The 18,710-nt window shown below is 34.6% G+C and overlaps 1 protein-coding gene across 8 annotated transcripts in view; it reads right to left on the reverse strand.

Moving 5' to 3' along the window:
• Nucleotides 1–18,710, reverse strand: part of Epha5 (EPH receptor A5) — a 353,750-nt gene that overhangs the window by 2,154 nt on the left and 332,886 nt on the right. For 6 of the 8 annotated variants that reach the window (XM_032917099.1, XM_032917097.1, XM_032917098.1 and 3 more), the window contains 3 exons: nucleotides 17,095–17,244; nucleotides 10,799–10,992; nucleotides 7,102–7,257 (listed from right to left, as the gene is read on the reverse strand). In XM_032917099.1, the coding sequence (XP_032772990.1) occupies nucleotides 7,102–7,257; nucleotides 10,799–10,992; nucleotides 17,095–17,244 (500 nt within the window). Of the gene's footprint in view, nucleotides 1–6,740; nucleotides 7,258–10,798; nucleotides 10,993–17,094; nucleotides 17,245–18,710 lie in introns of those variants that run through there. The other 2 variants (XM_032917101.1, XM_032917103.1) reach the window with 1 other exon arrangement.

Below are 18,710 nucleotides of genomic sequence, written 5' to 3' on the forward strand. Positions count from 1 at the left end.
TATCAGTGCAATAAAAGACAATGACAATGAGATCATGTTGGGTAAACATAGGAGTTTCAGGTACAAAGGTATCACTTAGCAAGAAGACTGAATAGCCTTGGCTCCAACTTTGTCATTTTTGGAAAGGGTCATCTACTAAGAAAACTTCATATTTTTTGTCCCTTTTGTGTTTTCTGAATTTCTTATGAGAGATTTAGGAAATGAGAAAAGAAAAACAAAAAAAATGCAACTGGTTCTTATGACAGTGATATACTTATTTTTTTTCCAATGTGGCTATTAAATATTAATTACAAGATCTCATTGAACAATATATGGATAATAATGGCTGATGTGTTTTGGACAGGAATCATCAACAAAACATAGATTTAATAAAAATCCACTTGGAAATAAAGTCACCATTGTTATGATAGTAATAGAAAAATTGGAGACTAAAGTACAAAGAAAAAGACTTTATTTCAATTTAGTTTTATTTTTCTTACAATTAAATTGGCATTAGCAAGCTTGCCCATTGACTAGGTGAGTCTATGCTGTTAGATGACTATTCTACGTATTGCAGGTTACTTAGCAGATGTCCTGGTTTTTGCTGAATAGATAGCAGAGTAAAAGGGACTGACGCCTGATTATGAGGCGATAAAGTTCTTCAGACAGTGATGAATTACTAATGGAAATTCTCTCCATGTTAAGAGTCACATCATTAAACATAAGAACAACTGATGATAATTAATAAGCTTTCAGCCTCTTCATACTACAAAGGCCTATCAAAGAAACACAGCATTTTTAATAGTTTTACTTTATGGGTAAGTAGACACAGATTTGGAAAATTTAAATCACTTGGCTTTAGAGCACAACAGTTCACAACTGAGGAAAAACAGGTACCTAACTATGAAATTCACACTCAGATTTCTCATTACTTGGGGGTGTGATTTTGGAAAACATTTCACACTAAATACAAAAATTAACTTATGTATAAAAGAGGAAACTGTGTAAATATTGAATGCGTAAAGTCCCAAAAGAACCAAACATGTTTTGTTGCTGTTTTCACGGAAGTTTCATGATGATCTATTTTTTAACATAATTTACATTTCCAGGCAATTATAATTATTTTATATATTTCATGAAAAATTGTGAAATATGAATATCTATGGGTGTTTATGAGCAAGTATAGAACACATCCTAGGGATAAAGAATTAAACTTTGAGCTTGGAACTAATCAACCCATAGTAAAAATATTTTTTGCACTAAAAATTATATTTTAAATCTGTCATCTTCATAGTGAAATCCTAAGAGATAAACTCCAAGTCCTGAGAGACATTTCTTTATTTAAGTAACATATGTATTCAAGTTTCATAATTCATAGTTACTCGAGTAGAAATAATGTTTACCATAACTGTCACTGTTTACTCCAACTGACTTCAAACCAAAATGTATTGATTTTCCAACTCAAATGAAATGGACTTTTCACACATAAGGCCACTTTAATTTGGAGGTGTTTGTGTGTGTGAATACACATTTGCACTGTATTCTCATTTTGTGATTCATTCACTTGTTTGACTGTTTTTATAGGTGATTATTTCTCCAAAATTAATTGATCACAAAAGAATCCAATATGTTAATATAAAAAGTATCTTATGCTAAAAAAAATTAATCTTTTGGAGGATTGCCTTTGGCTCCTGAATACGGGTACAGAGTTTGTGTTTATAAAAGTCACAATTAATTTTTCTTTTCAAGTGTTAGAATTATAGGAGCATAGAATCATACTTGACTAGAAAATTTCATACAAACAGATTGTAAATAAATTTGTCCTAATCTTTATACTTTAAAACACAAACAATAGTTTGTCCACATCAGTGTATTATCTGACGATTCTGCACACATATGCATATGGACAGAGTATTGAAATTATTTTTCACCATCCTTTGCCTTTCTCTCCCTTTTTCCCATGTCCTCTTATTTCCTAAGAGATAAAATAATTTCAAAATGGAGTTAAAAAATATCATAAAAATTACACATTAAATGCACATTGATGGTATTTTATAAAATATGATTTGTCAATCTAGAAGTTATGAGTGTGATATACAGAGAAACCAAATCAGTTAAATATGTTCGTAATAGAAATATTCATAGTATGATTTTCCAAGAACAAGAGAGAATAACTATCTAGGCAATTTAAATGTTCTCAGACACTCTCTATGAGAGTTACATTTGTGTTTTAGAAAATTAGTTGAAGCTTAGATATCTTTTTTTCCCATATCGACAAATGCATTAAAATATTGTTAGGTAGTTTTGTCTCACATGTTTCACAATTTCCGATAGCTTTTTTGTTTTTTTCCTACTGTGAGTATTTATGTGTGCATGAGTGTGGAGTGCCTGAGTGTGTGCTTGTGGTGTACGCATAAATGTTCTCAACTGTGTAGACCGTATGTGGGTACCAGAGGCTGACATCTGGATGGTTTTCTCAAGAGCTTTTCTAGCTCATTTATATTCGTGTATTCATTCATTTATTCACTGAGACAGCATCTATTACTGAATCTAGACAGACTTCCTGCTGCAGACAGACTGGCTGGCCAGTGAGTTATCTCTGATTTGCCTGTCTCTGGCCCCGAGATTGGATTATAAGATGCCTACCCTTTATGTGACTGCTTTATGATTGCTCAGAAAGTGATTTATGCAACAAGCCATAACGAATAATCATAACAGTTTCTACTTTCAAGCATCCTACATATATAAAGTGGGCAGATTTGTGGAATTAATCAGAAATATTAGAAAGGTAATCTTTCTAATATTTTGTCTTTATTTATTGTTACGTTGTGTGTAACACTGAATTGGTTCTATTTGTGTTCAACGATTCCTGGAAAGAAATTATTTTCTGATGGTAAAGAGTACAGTATTTTTCTTATTTTGCTTGGCACCTAGGTCATGCCATGTCTTGAGAGTTTTAGATATATCCCCTTAATATACACTACACTAATTGCTTTGTGACCACTTGTTATCTGAAAAACACTTAGGGCTGTTTCTCGTGCAGACACAGTACCCTTAAACACAGACTTACATGGTTAAACATGATGAGAAAGAGACCTAGGGGACTGCAATAGATTGACCTGACATGGCAGGTTTCAGAAGATCTGTAACTGAATGTGATGCCATTGCTGTGATCACATGTCAACATCTTTTCAGATATTGTTTCATGGAATACACTCATACTTCATTGTGAGGTTGACGTAGTAGGATAAACTAAGTAAGAACTAGCTGCGATATATGGAGCCACTCTCCTGATTACTTAGAATACAGTGATGTGTGTGTGTGTGTGTGTGTGTGAGAGAGAGAGAGAGAGAGAGAGAGAGAGAGAGAGAGAAAGAGAGGGAGAGAGAGAGAGATCTTTGTTCTTTCTCCATTGTGTTTTATATGTCTTGTTGTCATGTCAGTGGGAATTACATTCCATCACTAGCTGCGTAGTAGAAGGGGCATGGGAGAGTAATGAATATTCGCTCAACTTCCTAAAATTTTGCCTTCTCAGTTTTATCATGGAGCCTTGTGATGTCAGCTTTTTTCCTGTGTTATTATAAAAATCCTCAGTAGTCACTTATGAGGTCTGTGCAAGCTAAATATATTTATCAAGAGAAGATTCAATTGCTTTGTAGAGATGAGACTTTGTTAACAACAACATCATCATCAACAACAACAACAACAACAACAACAACAAAACAGGCTTTCAGAAATTTAGCTTAACTGCATGGAGCACAGAGAATAGCAAGCTCTCCTATGCTTGCTTTGAGAACGTCGTACATTACGTATAATGACTTTCTTTGCATGTTAATGAGGCTATTTGTCTTAGACTACACAACTTTGGGTTCCGTATTTGGAAAACTGTTGTTTTAATATCATAGACTCTATCCATATAGCTGCTTTAGCAATCTATTCTGCTTTCATAAAATTATTATAATGCTTAAAGTCACTGGACTTTCCTCATTTACTAAATAACCAAGCATTGAGAGCACTGGCCAGGAAAGAAATTTTTAAAAAAAGCTTTGATCATGCCCTTACTTGAAATCTTTTTTTTTCTTTAAATTGGCTATTTTATTTATTTACATTTGAAATGTCGTCCCCTTTCCCCGTTTCCTTACTTGAAATCTTTGGCTTCAACTTACTACTTGCCTCCAGCTCAGTTTCCCTTGGCAACAGTAACTCATGTTACTTACATATGATAGGAGAGCTTTGCCATTTCTCCAGCTATGGTTATTCAAATATGATTACTGTGTACAGACAGAATAGCATAGTTTGGGAACAGAAGATAGACAGAAGGCACAAGCATCTAAAGTTAGAAGCTACTCTTATACTTTACTTCAAGACACTCAAGTTCTTATTCCTAATACATGTACTTGCAAGTAGTTGGTAGCATAATAACCCACATGAAGGTGGCTTTTAGCCAATGGTTATCGTTGGGACAGTTTTATTTTACACAGCTCGTATACATCCAAACTTGTTATCACTGAAATATATTTCATATGTATAATATTTTGTGCATTTGGTTTTTGGTTGTTTTAACATTTTTTATAAGCATTTACACACCAAGAATGTGCAGTCCCATTTGGCTTCTAAGAATAATATTGTATTATCTTATTGTAATCTTTTCAAAGATTCATACAACTAATATTTAGATATTGGACAGTGACTAGGTATACAAGTTATGGTCAGGTAGTTTCAAGAGCATGTCCCCAAATTGTGTGGCTACTCCATTTCTTTTGTGTTATTTATCAACAGTGGGCCACTTTACTTTATTTTTCTGGGTTAAGGTCAAATAACTATACAAGTCATTTTTATTAGTCCTTGACCAAGGAGAAACTAATGATTCCTTAGTGTGTGTTTTACTTTAAATAATGGCTTGATAAATATATCCTATTAATTACAGATACTGTGATTATAAAAAATCACTATGAACAACAGGTTGTGCTCAAAATAATTTCAAGCTCTTCCAAAAAATTGATCTCTTTGGGGAATGGAGTTAGCATGCCCGATTCCCAGTAAGGATCACGGTAATGACAAGGAATTTGAAGCAATTTATAAAAGACAACATTATTTCACTTTACTGTTCCCTGTAAATGATTTGAAAGGTAAATTGAAGGGCAGTTCAACAAGAGAAGAACATATTTAAAGAGACAGAGGAGCATCTTCCATCTTGAGAAAGTACACACATACTAAAGAGAGTCAGGAGGTTACAGAAATAAATAGGAAAGAATTAAAACAGAAGTATAAACAGAGTACAATAATACTAAACATATTCCTATCATTTTTGAGGTCCCCAGGAAATAAAGCAATCACAGGAAGATAACACCCACACACAGCAAAATAAATTTTAGAATATGAAATAAATAACTTAATATTTTCGTATTGTCTGTGAAGGGATAAATAAAAGTGCCATAGTTCTAACTAAACATACGACCACGTACTCTCTTAATAAAAACAGAGACGTCGTTTAATGCAAATAATTTTATTGTATATGTACAAGTAATCTGACATAGGGTAGAAGAAATACCTACAGTATCATTTTAATATAAAATGACAAATGACTTTAATAAATTAAAATGACCATTTTTACTGAAAAAATTAAATAGTAATTATGTAAAAATAGTTTTAAATCATTAGGATTTTTTTTTAGTATACTGTTTTAAATACAGCACAGATTAGATTCTTGAGCATCAAAGAAATAGTGGGCAGAACATTCATGGATTCAAGAAGATGTGATTTAGGAATAGCTGTAAGAATGAGACTAAATAATAGGAAATCAACCTGGTGGTTGTGATTTTATATCCATTTAGTGATCAGTACAAAGGAAGATGGTGCTGAGGCTGTGATATTAATAAATGGTACCCTGTTACCTTTCATGGGGATGAGCAGTGAATTCAATGAGTCATGAATGCCAGAATGGTAGGTAGGAATGTCTGGAGAACCTCTCAGTATTTTACATGAAAGGATGGAGGGCGGACAGTGGCTTTGTGACTTAGAGCATCCTAATACTTTAAAGTCCTTATAACAATATTTTAACCTTTGAATTTGCAGGTCATTTGAAGTCAGTAATATTCGCACAGGTTAAAACATTATTCCTTTAGGTGAACTCTAGATGGACCCATAATAGAACAATTAATTTTCACAAGTAACAATTAGGCTAAAATAATTACACATGAAGAGTATATAATAAAGTACAAATGACTTACAATCTTAAAGAATTCAATATTTAGCTCTAGTAATTTTTATTTAATAGGATTTGATAAATTGTATCTTAAACGTGCAAACAGAAATGGGCACAATTGGTTTCACTGAGATTGTACCAAATAACAATACATCATAGGCAGGGTCTAACATATTCTCAGACCTCAGGAACAGAAGGTGCACCATGTAAATATTAAATGAAATTCCTGCCAAGAAAACTTTATTGGAGCTGTTACCTGGGAAGTATTCACTGTTGAAAGCTGACATTTTGTCATTTGGTAACCTTTCTTTCTGCCTTTCATTTTCTTCCTTCCTTTCTTCCTTCCTTCCTTTTCTTCTTTCTTTCCTTTCTTTCCCTTTCCTTCCTTCCCTCCCTCCCTCCTTCCTTTCTCCCTTTCTTCCTTCCTTCCTTCCTTCCTTCCTTCCTTCCTTCCTTTCTTTCTTTCTTTCTTTCCTTTCCTTTCACTTTTTCTTCTGTTTCTTTTCTTTCTTTTTAATCTTTTTATGTTTTTGTTACACAAGACTAACCACACCAATTGTGCTTACAGCTTGTTTTGTTTCATATTTACATTCATGTAACATAAGTACCAGTATAAAAACTCAAGGAAACGTCTTTTTTTCACAACACAAAGTACCAGTACTTTGCCAAGGATTGTAATTCCAATTATCCAAACTCTCAAGTGCTGTTTGATGAACAAAATAGCAAAGATACTGGACACAAGAAGCAGGAACCATGCAGCTGGTAACAGCACAGGCTAAAAAAAGATGAGGCTTCTTTGAAAGGTGCCACATATGGGCACAGGTAAACTGTTTTCCCTTGATTGCATCCACTCTGTTGTCTGAATAGACTTTTCTTGCCCCAACAGCTATGTAAAAATTATCAGAAAAACTACTCACTCCAAGGTCACCTGAGCCACAGCGTCCATTGAACTGTATCCGTTTTCCATGAAAATCTCTGTGTACCGGCCCATTTTGATTGCTTCTAGCCATTCACCTACTGATCTGTACGCCCCAGACCCCAAAGATCCATGTTCTGCCAACAAAGTAGATACCCTAGAACACAGAAAACGTGAGTATTAGAAGGAACAAACTGACCCTTTTAGATTTGTACTTGTAATGTTCAGTCAAATTCAACAAATCTTTGGGACAAAAATTAAGTTGTAGGGAAGATATATGATCATTATTCAAAATACAAATGGGAAAAATAAATCAGACCTTTATCGTAGACTATGAATGTGGGATTATAATAAACTAGTAAATTTTCTAAAGAGAAAGGCAATAATTTTTATGTTCATTTTTGATGTCATTAAATAATATTCATTTCATAAAGTTTTAATCTCCAGCTAAGGTTTCACATGTATCCATACACTTGACTTCAGTTTTCATGTTTCTCATAAGAATTTTAGTCTAGCATGGCCAGAATAAAATTCCTTACTTTCGCTACAAACTTTTCCTACTCAAATACTTCCCATTGCATATGACACAATAGTTCAACACTTTCTTGTTTTTCATTTTCCCTCACCATCTATCATAGTACATATTATCGATATGACTTAAAAGACATTTTATATCTGACCAGTTCTATTCTGCTTATTACCAACTTAATTCAAGAAACCATCATCGTAAATCGCTACTGCCAAGGGTTCTGTGCACTTCAGGCACAGAATCTGAAGGATCGAGCATGAGCCTGAAAGGCTTATGATACCAGAAGTTGTCAGGCAAGCATCGAAGGGAAGGAAGCAATAAATAACTCTGCCAAAGTATGAAGCCAGGCATTATAATCATGTCCAGCATTGCACAATACCACTGTGAATAGTAGTGCTAGAAACACCATGGTGACAACGAACACCTCTCTCGTTGGATTTAAGTTTCTTCAATAATAGTAGAAATCTCCATAATAACTCAGGACTAGTGACATCATGGATGTTGGAGAAATACTAACAACTTTTCTTGACTTTTCTTGGGTCTAGTTTCTTTACTAGACCCACATAAGTACTAACTGCATTCTAAATATCTAAACTTATACCCAGAGAGAAGTATAGATCTCTTCCTTCATCAAAGAAACTTCTTTGCATCAGAGACCACTACAAAGGACCATGACTGATCAACAAGCAGAGAATAAGTTATCCTATGGTGCCCTGCTCCAAATCACACATCTTCAACCTAAAGCTCCAGGAACACTGCAGAAGAGGGGACAGAAATACTTTAAGGGCCAGAGCATGGGGAAGTCTGCTGTGACACTGTATCTCCTAGGAATGTCAGGGAAACTACACTCATGAACTCCAAATGATATAGTAGATGAAATAAGACCTGAACAAATATGATACCAATGTTGTTGTTGTTTGTTTGTTTGTTTGTTTGTTTTGTTTGCTTTCTTCTTTAGGGTTAAGTCCAAAAACAACTGGTTATCCAAAGAAGTATTAGTGTGTGTGTGTGTGTGTTGTGTGTGTGTGTGTGTGTTTGTGTGTGTATGTGTGATATATATACATATATATACATATATATGCATATATATGTGTGTGTATGTGTGATATATATATATACATATATGTGTGTGTGTGTGTGTGTGTGTGTGTGTGTGTGTGTGCATAATTATAATTAAAGAAATGGGGGCCAGGAATTTGGAGAATTTGAGAGACAGGAGACACAGGAGCAGTGGAGGAGCCAAAAAAGAAAGGGGAAGGAGAAAACTATGCAGTTATATTTTAAGATCAAAATGTGAAATTAATAAAATGGCATCTTCATGACTCTACTGTACAGATACTGTAGCCTCCGGGTTTTCTAGAATTCTACTCTCATTCTCCAGTGCAGAAACAAATACAAGTTGTTACGATGATTGATTTTTGAAGTCTCCCATCCTCCCTGGGTTGGCTCCATGAAGGATGAATATCTAGCTCTGATGGATAAACCTGCATCTCTGATCTTATCTCACAGGATGGCGCTGTCCAAAAACGTGAGTAATTGTTGAATGATGTAGTATATTGATCTATGATACGTAGGCAAAGTGTCATAAAATTATTAAAAGTAAATGTAAATAAGGAAACAGGTAAACTATAGACTTTGAAATACAAATTCCCGAAACATCACAAGTTTGTAAATAACCAAGTCCGAGGAATACTCTCATGATGAACAATCTAACAGAGTTTGGAAAACAGGAACATGAAATATTAAAATTTTTAGATATTCAAATATTTTTTATTTTGTTACTAGACCCATCACATCTTGTGACATGAATGAGAATGTCTAATGAGCGAGGAACTTAAACCTTGCAGAATTAGTAGTCAACAGTGGGTAGTGAGTCACATTGTCTGAAGGGTTTGCATAAACTTAACGTGGAATTCTATAAAGGATAAGCCATACATAAGAAAATTATATATATATATATATATATGTATATATATAAATGTAAAACAGGTGATTATGAAAAATCGGTATGATTTAGAATATTAAGTGTTTTTTTTTTTGTTATCAAATGAATCCTTAGATTCATTTGTGACAATCACCTCAACATCATTCAAGTAAATAAACAAATAAGAGAATGGCTTAATATTGTACAGGACCAAATGGGATATTAAAGTAATTACTGAGAATGTGACATATGGAATAATTGCTAAGAAGACATAGGCTTTAGCTATTTGCTTTGAAAATTCAAAGAACATTTCTAGATTCTGAGGGTTCATTTCTGACTTATTAAAATGGCTTTCTGCCCAGTAAATAAATGTTGCCTAAAGATCATAGAATTCATGCAACTTTATTGTAAGGAAACAATTTCATTCAGTTCACTTTAATGGGCAGCCAGATCAGCTAGTAGCATGATTTCCTTTCTTGTATAAAACAGACAATGGCATTAAATACACTGAAAGTAATAATCTAGTAAAATTCATAATTTGGAACCATCTTGATTTTTATTAGTTGGAACATTTTGATATTTTTCTTATAACAAGAAAAATATATTTTTCAAATACTCGATATTATTTAAATGTATTCCTATTGTAATCCAGAAAAGTAGAAATGATGCTTATGGGCTTGGACACATATTTCCAGAAGATTATTCATTTATCAGCTTGAAATCTTCCAACTGTATATTAAATGATGAACCAAATATCTCTAAACAAGGAGCTAAAGTCAAAAGAGTCCTTGCAGTCTTCAGTGTTCATAAATTGAATGGTACAGTGTACTTACATGTAAATGAGCATTGGGGAAATGTATTCTAAAGAGCTTATGGGTAATCACAGTTAGACGTCTGGATTAAAATGCACCAGTGCTTCCTTAGCCTCTTATAATCTTATTTCTCTACCTGTACATATGCTCTAAACACACTTGACCCCTGTTTTCTAATGCTATTTCAATGGAGCTGGGCATTTATTTTCGTGACATTGATACATTACCCACTTAGGTTAGGCTAAGGTCCTTTCTGGTATAATTACCCACTCCTATTTTCTTTCAAGGGGAAACTTTATGGAGGGTTCAACTTAAATAAACTAACAACATACCGATTCATATATTAATATCTAACTGACTGAATAGATAAAATATTTATGACATCTACCTGATTGGATATACTTAGGAAAATTATTCAAGCCTGGCCTTGTACCTGCTTGACGCATTCACCAGTGTCTTCAAACTACTTGGGTTTCGTATCAGCTTATCCAGCATGTTGACTATGTCATCAAACTTGGGCCTGCTGTTGCGATCTTTCTGCCAACAATCCAGCATTAATTGATAGAGGGCAGCAGGACAATCCATGGGGCTTGGCAGGCGGTAGCCTTCTTCCACTGCCTTGATCACCTGTGCAAAGCAAAGAGAACCAGGTCCACACCACCGCTAATGTGGCACAGAAGAGTCTGAGAAAAGTCCCTCTGTCTTTATCCTTACTTTTATTCTAGTGACCAAAACTACAGTTTTATAAACCACAACTACTATTATTTGCTGTAAAACATTAAAAAAAAATAGGCCCTTTGTACATGTTGAAAAATAGTCAGGGGTAGTGGCATACTCCTTTAATCGCAGCACTAGGGAGGAGAGGCTGGTGATTTCTGTGAGTTCGAAGCCAGCCTGGTCTACATACTGACTTGTAGGACAGCCAGCAGTATGTAGAGGGACCCTGTCTCCAAGATCAAAATCAAAAACAAAAATAAGACAAGAACCTAAATGCTAGTGATTTTTACCTGTAACGTTTGTGGAGGATACTTTATAAAACCAATTCCAACAAAACTGTCCATATTTGATTCGCCTTTACATCTTAAAATCAAATAATGATTATGCTGTTTTTCAACGTCTCTGAATGTATATCTTCTTTATTTTAAAAAATAAAAGTATATCCAGTCACATTTTCAAAGTACCGAAATGGCAATTTTATTTCAAAAGAGACTTTTGGATGGTAAATGATGGATAAGTCAAAGGCTAAATTAGCATAACTGTCTCATGTATCATTTAATAATGTCAAGGTCTGACTGTTTATTATCGTCTTTGGATTTCTGTCAGGAATTGGAAATGAGTATCTACTGGCAAAGGCATTACGGATATTTATTTTAAACACATGTATGAGCATCAATCTCTTTGTGGGGACTTAAAAACCATGTATAATGTTGGTGCTGACATCAAAATATTTAATGACAAATAATGTATTTGTATTACTAAGGTCTCTTTAATTAATTTATAAAAATATCCCCAAACATTATTAAGGAATGCATTCTTAAAAATTATTTCGGCATTGTTAAGCAAACTATAAAATAAAACTAGCAAAGGCGTTATGTAAAGGTAATTTTCAAGGGTTGGAGATAAGGTAATTCCTTCACACTAAAGGGAGTGAAGCGATTGAATGTGGTGGTGGACAGAAAGAGGAGCTGTACATCTGCAAAGCCTGTAGGACTAGGAAGTAGAGGGGAAAGATATCAGAAATGAAGAAGGTCAAGCACATCACACTGAAAGGTGATTTCTGTTATCTTGCGGTAAACAAACTCATGAAGGAACGAAGTATGGTCAGGTTTCCGATAGTGTTTCTTTTTATCTGAGGTGAGTGGGATATCCAGATCACAACGTACAGGAATCTAACTGGTGCAGGGGCTACTTTGGGGATATAAATGGTAGGACCATGAGTAATAGACCATAACCTGAAGTTTTTCTAGCTGCTATCCACCAAAGAAACTATTAACTATTAGCAATCCAAGAAGCTCAAAGCAGCAGCAGGAAAATAAGAACTGAAGGACCCAGGAACGCAGGGTGACAAATAACTGGAATAGTACAGACAAGTGACCTCAGCAGAGCTCTACCTTAGTTAACCTATTTAACTTCAAAAAATGTAGGAATCAAAAGGCAAACTATGCAAGACATTATTTTTGGTAACTGTGATAGAAGTAATGCACTAAAAGCACAAGCATCTTGGAAAATAAAAACGATTAAATAATAACTCCCAATTTTAAATGTAGAAAATGGGAAAATGCCAAATGTGACAAGGATGTATTGACAGTACCATTTGCCCTGAGGTTTTATTGGAATGTCACTTATTTACTTGCTTGTCTTGTCCTTTAGTTTTTTATGAGATTATATTATTTTCTTTAGTGCCCGATGGCTGACATAGACGTCTAAAGACGATAGCTTAATTCATTAAACTTTATTAACTTAATATTTACTTAAAACTCAATATTTTCCATTATGTTATTCTCCCAATGTGTTCAACTGATTCTGTTTGCTTTTTTAGTGTATGTGTGCAACAGTAATGTTCATAGAAAAAGGCATGGATTTGCCAGTGACTATGTGAGGACACAGGGGGAGTTGGAGACGAAGAAAGATGGCTGCAAATGATGCAAATACAGTACTCATGGTAAATTCTCAAAACAATATGCAAAATTCAAATTAAAGTATTATTTCAACTGAGCATCTAGTCTTTATATATAATTGTCAAATAGATAAAATTAAATCAATTCCTTGACTTTAATATAAGGACAATGTTTTTTTTTTTTTGGTTTTTTTTTGTTTGTTTGTTTGTTTGTTTTTTTTTCCTATGTGCTTTGTGTCCCAGAGGTTCATATGGTGGAAGCTCTACCTTCATTTCAGCAGGTTGATAGGCGACTCTAGAGGAGGTAAGATCTAGTAGAAGATAATTATGTCAGAATGTATCAGTCCAGTAGAGATGATTAATTACCCTCCTAATTACACTGAGTTGTTTATTTTTCTTCCCTGTTTCTCTATTAGGCTTTGATGCTTGGCAGGAGTTTGTATTCCAGATGACCTGTCTGCATGCTATTTGGACTTTACATCCTTTGGAATCTTGAGCAAGTCAAAAACCGTATTTTCTTTATATGCTGTGGTATGAATGATAATGTCCTCCTAGGCTCATATGGTTGGATGCTCCTTCCCCAGTTGAAGGAATTGCTAAGAAAGATTTAGAATGTAGCCTGGGTAGAGGAGGTGTGTCACTGGGAGCAGGTGTTGAGATTACAAAAGACTCACGCCATGCCCAGTGTGATGCTTGCCTCTGACTTGTGGGTCAGGATGTGAGTTCTCCATTATTACCTCAGTCAATAGCCACTAAGCATTAGCTTAGCCATGTCATAAACTCTAGCCCTCTGGAACCCTAAGTGCAATTCAATTCAAAGTTGCTTTGGCCATGGGGCATTATCAGAGCAATTGAAAAGTAATTAATGCAGAAGTTTGCACCAGGAAGTGGATTATATTTATGACAGACCCAATCGTAATGTTCCTGAAGGAGTGTGGAATATTTGGGAATTTGGACAAGAAAAGTGGTTGATTTTTGTAAGTGGAGAAAAGTGTTACTCCCTAATTGTGTTTTAAAAGACTCTAGTGCTGAGAACTATATGGATTATGGAGGCATAATCTAGGAGTATGTTATGGGGGGTGCAAATTAATAACAGGCTGGAGACCATTCTTGTGATCTTTCTGCAGGTAATGTGGGTAGTTTCTGCCATTTCTCTAAGAACTTGTCTGAGGTCAAGGCTAAATTTAAAGTTATGGACTAATTTCTTTGGAGGGCATTTTCTGAGAGCCTAACAATGGCTCTGTCATGTGTGAGAGACAACAACATTCATTATGCTAATGCAAGTCTACAATGAAAATGAACGAGTAGGGCAAAAAATATACAGTTTGAAAAGAAAAAGAGCACCAGAATGTTTACTATTAAACTCAAAGCATGTGATGAAAGAGCTAATGAGATTTAAGATTTAAACTGGAAAAAAGGGGGACAGTTCCTCAGGGCAGAAGCCTACACAACTAAGTTTAGAACCAGTGAAAACAAAATGGCAAAAGGAATTTCTTGCTACAAAAATAAACATCTACCAGCGGCAGCCTGAGACAGATTCAGACATAGTCAATCATTGAACTGAGGTTCTGGACCCTTACGGAAGGGTTAGGGGAAGGATTAAAGTAATTAATATAATGCCAAAATTTGATGTGTATGTATTAAAGGATCCATTACACATGGATAGAAACTATCTCTGAAGGTTGGCAGACAAGGGAATCATATAGCTATAGAATGATATCAAATTCATACATGGCATGGATTGTCATTTAATGGCTTTGTGACAGCACAGAAAAAAAAAGAACCTTGGCACAAATTCAAAGTAAAACTATAATGGTGCAAAGATGATGTGAGCATCTGGTATTTACACGACAATTAAACTGTAGAAAACATGTCTTTGCTGTTTAGCCATCTTCAATCTAGATTACTCACTACTTACTGAATTGAATGTCTCATGCTTCATTCATTTTGAAGGGTGATACGGTTGGGACACAAAGAGCAGTGGTACATAATAATTCAATTGTTATTAATCATAGCAGCTGGGGTAAATCACAGATTTTAAAAAGTATGAGAAAAGGTTGATATGCCTACTCTAAATTTTAGTATTTTTAACATTAAGAATATCACTGAGCTTCTCTAAGCTCCAGTTTTCCATTGAAACAGAGAAATAATAATAACATCTCTGTAATGTGTTGTTTAAGTATACATATACAAATATCTTAAAATAATATTTATATAAATTACATTTATAGACATTCACATTGTTTAGGAATTGAATGACAGTTTTGATGTAGTTTCAGGCCTTAAACCTCAAGGTTTAAGACAATAGAGACTCTTCTCCATTAGTTGTCAAGAAGTTTAAGTCAGCACTCACTTTTCCAAGCCAAGTGAATTGGGCACAAAGTTAACTAACCCTACCAATTGTAGCTGACTACAGAGGAGTTATGGAACTCATGAATATGCTAATGATATGAGAGAAAAATGCTAAGATGCAAATTCAAGGAAAGCTGAGGTGTTTCTCTGGCTACCCACTAAAGGAAAATTGAAGAATATTAGACCGGGCATCACAGCCTGGGTTAATCATTCTAAAAATTCTAAAGTTGGAGCAATGGTGTTCCCTTAGCTAAAAACATAGGTGCGGTGAAGCAAGTGTTCTTGAGAAGGAAAATAAGCAGCAAGAGAGAGTAGCTTTAACAAGTCAGGTAGGCTCCCTTGTCCTCCTTGGCCTTCCCAGAAAACTTTTACATATGTCTTTGTAGAACATAGACAAATACCTTAAATAATCAGTACTAGTCTACGTTGATAGTCTGGTGTTTTTCCATAACAGGTCTTAACAACCTATCATTTAAAATCAAGTTTTCTGCTTCTCTAATTCAACAAATCCTGATCCAAGTACAGATTTATATAAAGGAAAACAACTATTTCCATTACTTGGGTTGCCATGGACCACAGTTAGGGCATATAGCTTGAAATGCTTCTGAGATGTGTTTTGGCTGGACTTGAAACATCATAGTTAATTGCTTGACTGGGATTACTGTTATAAACAGAATGAGTTGCAACCTAATTGTATCTGCCTATGAATCCCTGACTGCACACACAGGCAGAAGATGCTATAGTGTCAGGACGCAGGAAATAATTGGAGAACAAAACCAATGTTTCCAATAAGCACACACTTGAGTTAAGATTGTTCAATATACATGATTCACAAAGAAATAATGAGCTAGTAGTTGGTAAATAGTTAATACCACTATAAAGTAGGTGTTCTTTACCTTAATAATGCTGTAACACTTTAGTGCAGTTGCCCATAGGCTGGTGACCCCAACCATAAAATTATTTTCACTACTACTTCATAAGTGTAAGTTTTCTACCTCTATGAGTTATAATATATATATCTGATATGCAAGAAATCTGATGTGGGAGTCTGTGAAAATTATTTGACCCCCAAAGGGGTTGCGACCAACTGGTTAAGAATCATTGCTCTAAGGGATCAATACAAGCTATATAATTGCTTTTATAATTATTAACAGGAAGGAAAATGTCAAATTTCAATATGATTCAAAATTGAAAGGGATGTATTGAATATTAATAATGGAAAATGATCAAAGCAAAGACTGTATGTCTGTCTCAGCCATCATAGCTTAAGCATTTGAACTTGGAAAGAAATTCTTTAATGATTTCTTTCATGTTATCCGTATGTACCTCTAAACATTAATTATATTTTTATTGTAAGAAGACTATTCACATCCTTCCCTATTAAAAACACGATATAACTCATCGTATATTTCAGTCGTTAGCTGTTCAGCATTCATTCCTAGATGGTTGCAGTTCCTTCATCTTTAAATCTTTAAAAATGATGCTGACGTGAACTGAGTGGAGCAACACTATGGTCCAATGAAACCTTCTTGGCAAGAGATTTGAGATTTTTCCTAATTGTAATTTACTTTCATCAGCTCACTTTTAGCTCTTGCATAAAGAATATTTCCATAGCAACAGATGCATCACATGGTAAAGAAAGTATTTTATATTTTTCAAGTAACTGTCATGTCCACAATTAAAATACTATAATAATCTAGACTCAGGGGACCAAGCATTTCACTCTCAACTTGAGGGAGAAAGAGGATCTATGTACTTACATCCTGATTGGTCATCTCCCAGTACGGTCTCTCCCCATACGACACAACCTCCCACATTACGATTCCATAGCTCCAGACATCACTGGCAGAGGTGAACTTTCGAAAAGCTATTGCTTCTGGGGCAGTCCACCTGATTGGAATTTTGCCTCCCTAAAATTAAAAACACACACACACATGCATATATATATGTAAATATACGTATGCATATATACATAAATATTAATACACATATATTCATATTCTTGCATACTTCAAGGGTATCTGGGAAGATACTGCGGCTTCTTTGAGAGGATCTGGAAAGAGATGTAACATTTTTAAGTGAATCTGTTTGACAGCAGGCAGTCTCTTTTCACATCTCCCAGCCCATGAGCACTTGTAGACTAACAACTAATTGGCTGTCGGGAAGGTTTCTGCTATAAATTCTGTTTGACGCTTGGAAGGCATACAGGACCTACATCTCAATTATAGCGCTCAGGATGGCAGCCCAGAGGAGGGGCGGAGGCACTCGAGCACATCAATAAGGGTGTGCTGAGCACTGGGAAAGTAAAGGACTCTAAATAAAGTAAAGAGCTCTGCATGCCTTTTATTAAAGCACAGAATTATAAGTGGGATGTCTCGGTTGTTAAATAAAACCCTGGGATATTTAAGAGTTTGTAAGACAAGCAGGAAAATTGTATACACTAAACACTAAAAGATATCTATCACTCAACATTGTTTTATTTCTGGAAGGCTTGATTTTTTTTCTTTTATTGTATTGGCATACTCTTGTTTTTGTTCAGTTGGACTGTTTAACCTAAGAAATGCTATTGTTTAACTGAACGGCATGGTTCAATTGAAGAACATTGAGCTTAGAATATTCAGAAAAAAGTTGCGTTTTAAAGTTATTTTTTCTGTCTACTCTCTCATACATGTTGAGAGAGAGAAATTTCCATTACAAAACAAAATTTTCAAGATTTTTAAGAAAATAAGTTTAAAGTAAGGATTGAAATTTTGCATAGAATAAAACTTAGGCTTAATTTATTTGTATACATACATGATAATATTTTGGAAATTGTTTTGATATATATATATATCACTATATCACATGAACATACATGACATATTTATTTTATTTTTCCATTTTCATTTGTCCATTTCTTTATTCATTTATTTATTTAAAATTTTAACTTTTTAATATTTTATATATATTTGTGCATGGTGGGGGTAGTGCTCATGAATGAAGATGCTAGAGAAAAGTCCCAGCTCGCCCAGGGCTAGAGTCACAGGTGGTTCAAGCTGTTTGATGTGCATTCTAGGAACCTAGCTCATGTCTATCTCTTGTCCTTTACTAGAGCAGTATGTGCTCTTTGCAGCGTCCGTCACTTCCAGTTGTTGACTAAATTTGTATTGCTTTTCGTTTTGAAATAGAATCTTTTGGTAGCCTAGGCTGGCCTTGAACTTTTGGCTCCCAGCAATCTTTTTGTGTGAGTAGACTGAGACTTGGGAGTGGTAAAAGATTGTTAAGCTTTGCCTGTTATGACTAAATTAGCGCTTCCAAATTGGAGTTCATTGTTTATATTGTGCTTCATCCCTAAATTGCTCTTCTGTCCATTGGAACAATGTGTGTGCATCACTAA

Source organism: Rattus rattus, chromosome 11, assembly GCF_011064425.1.
Source record: "Rattus rattus isolate New Zealand chromosome 11, Rrattus_CSIRO_v1, whole genome shotgun sequence".
NCBI lineage: Eukaryota > Metazoa > Chordata > Mammalia > Rodentia > Muridae > Rattus > Rattus rattus.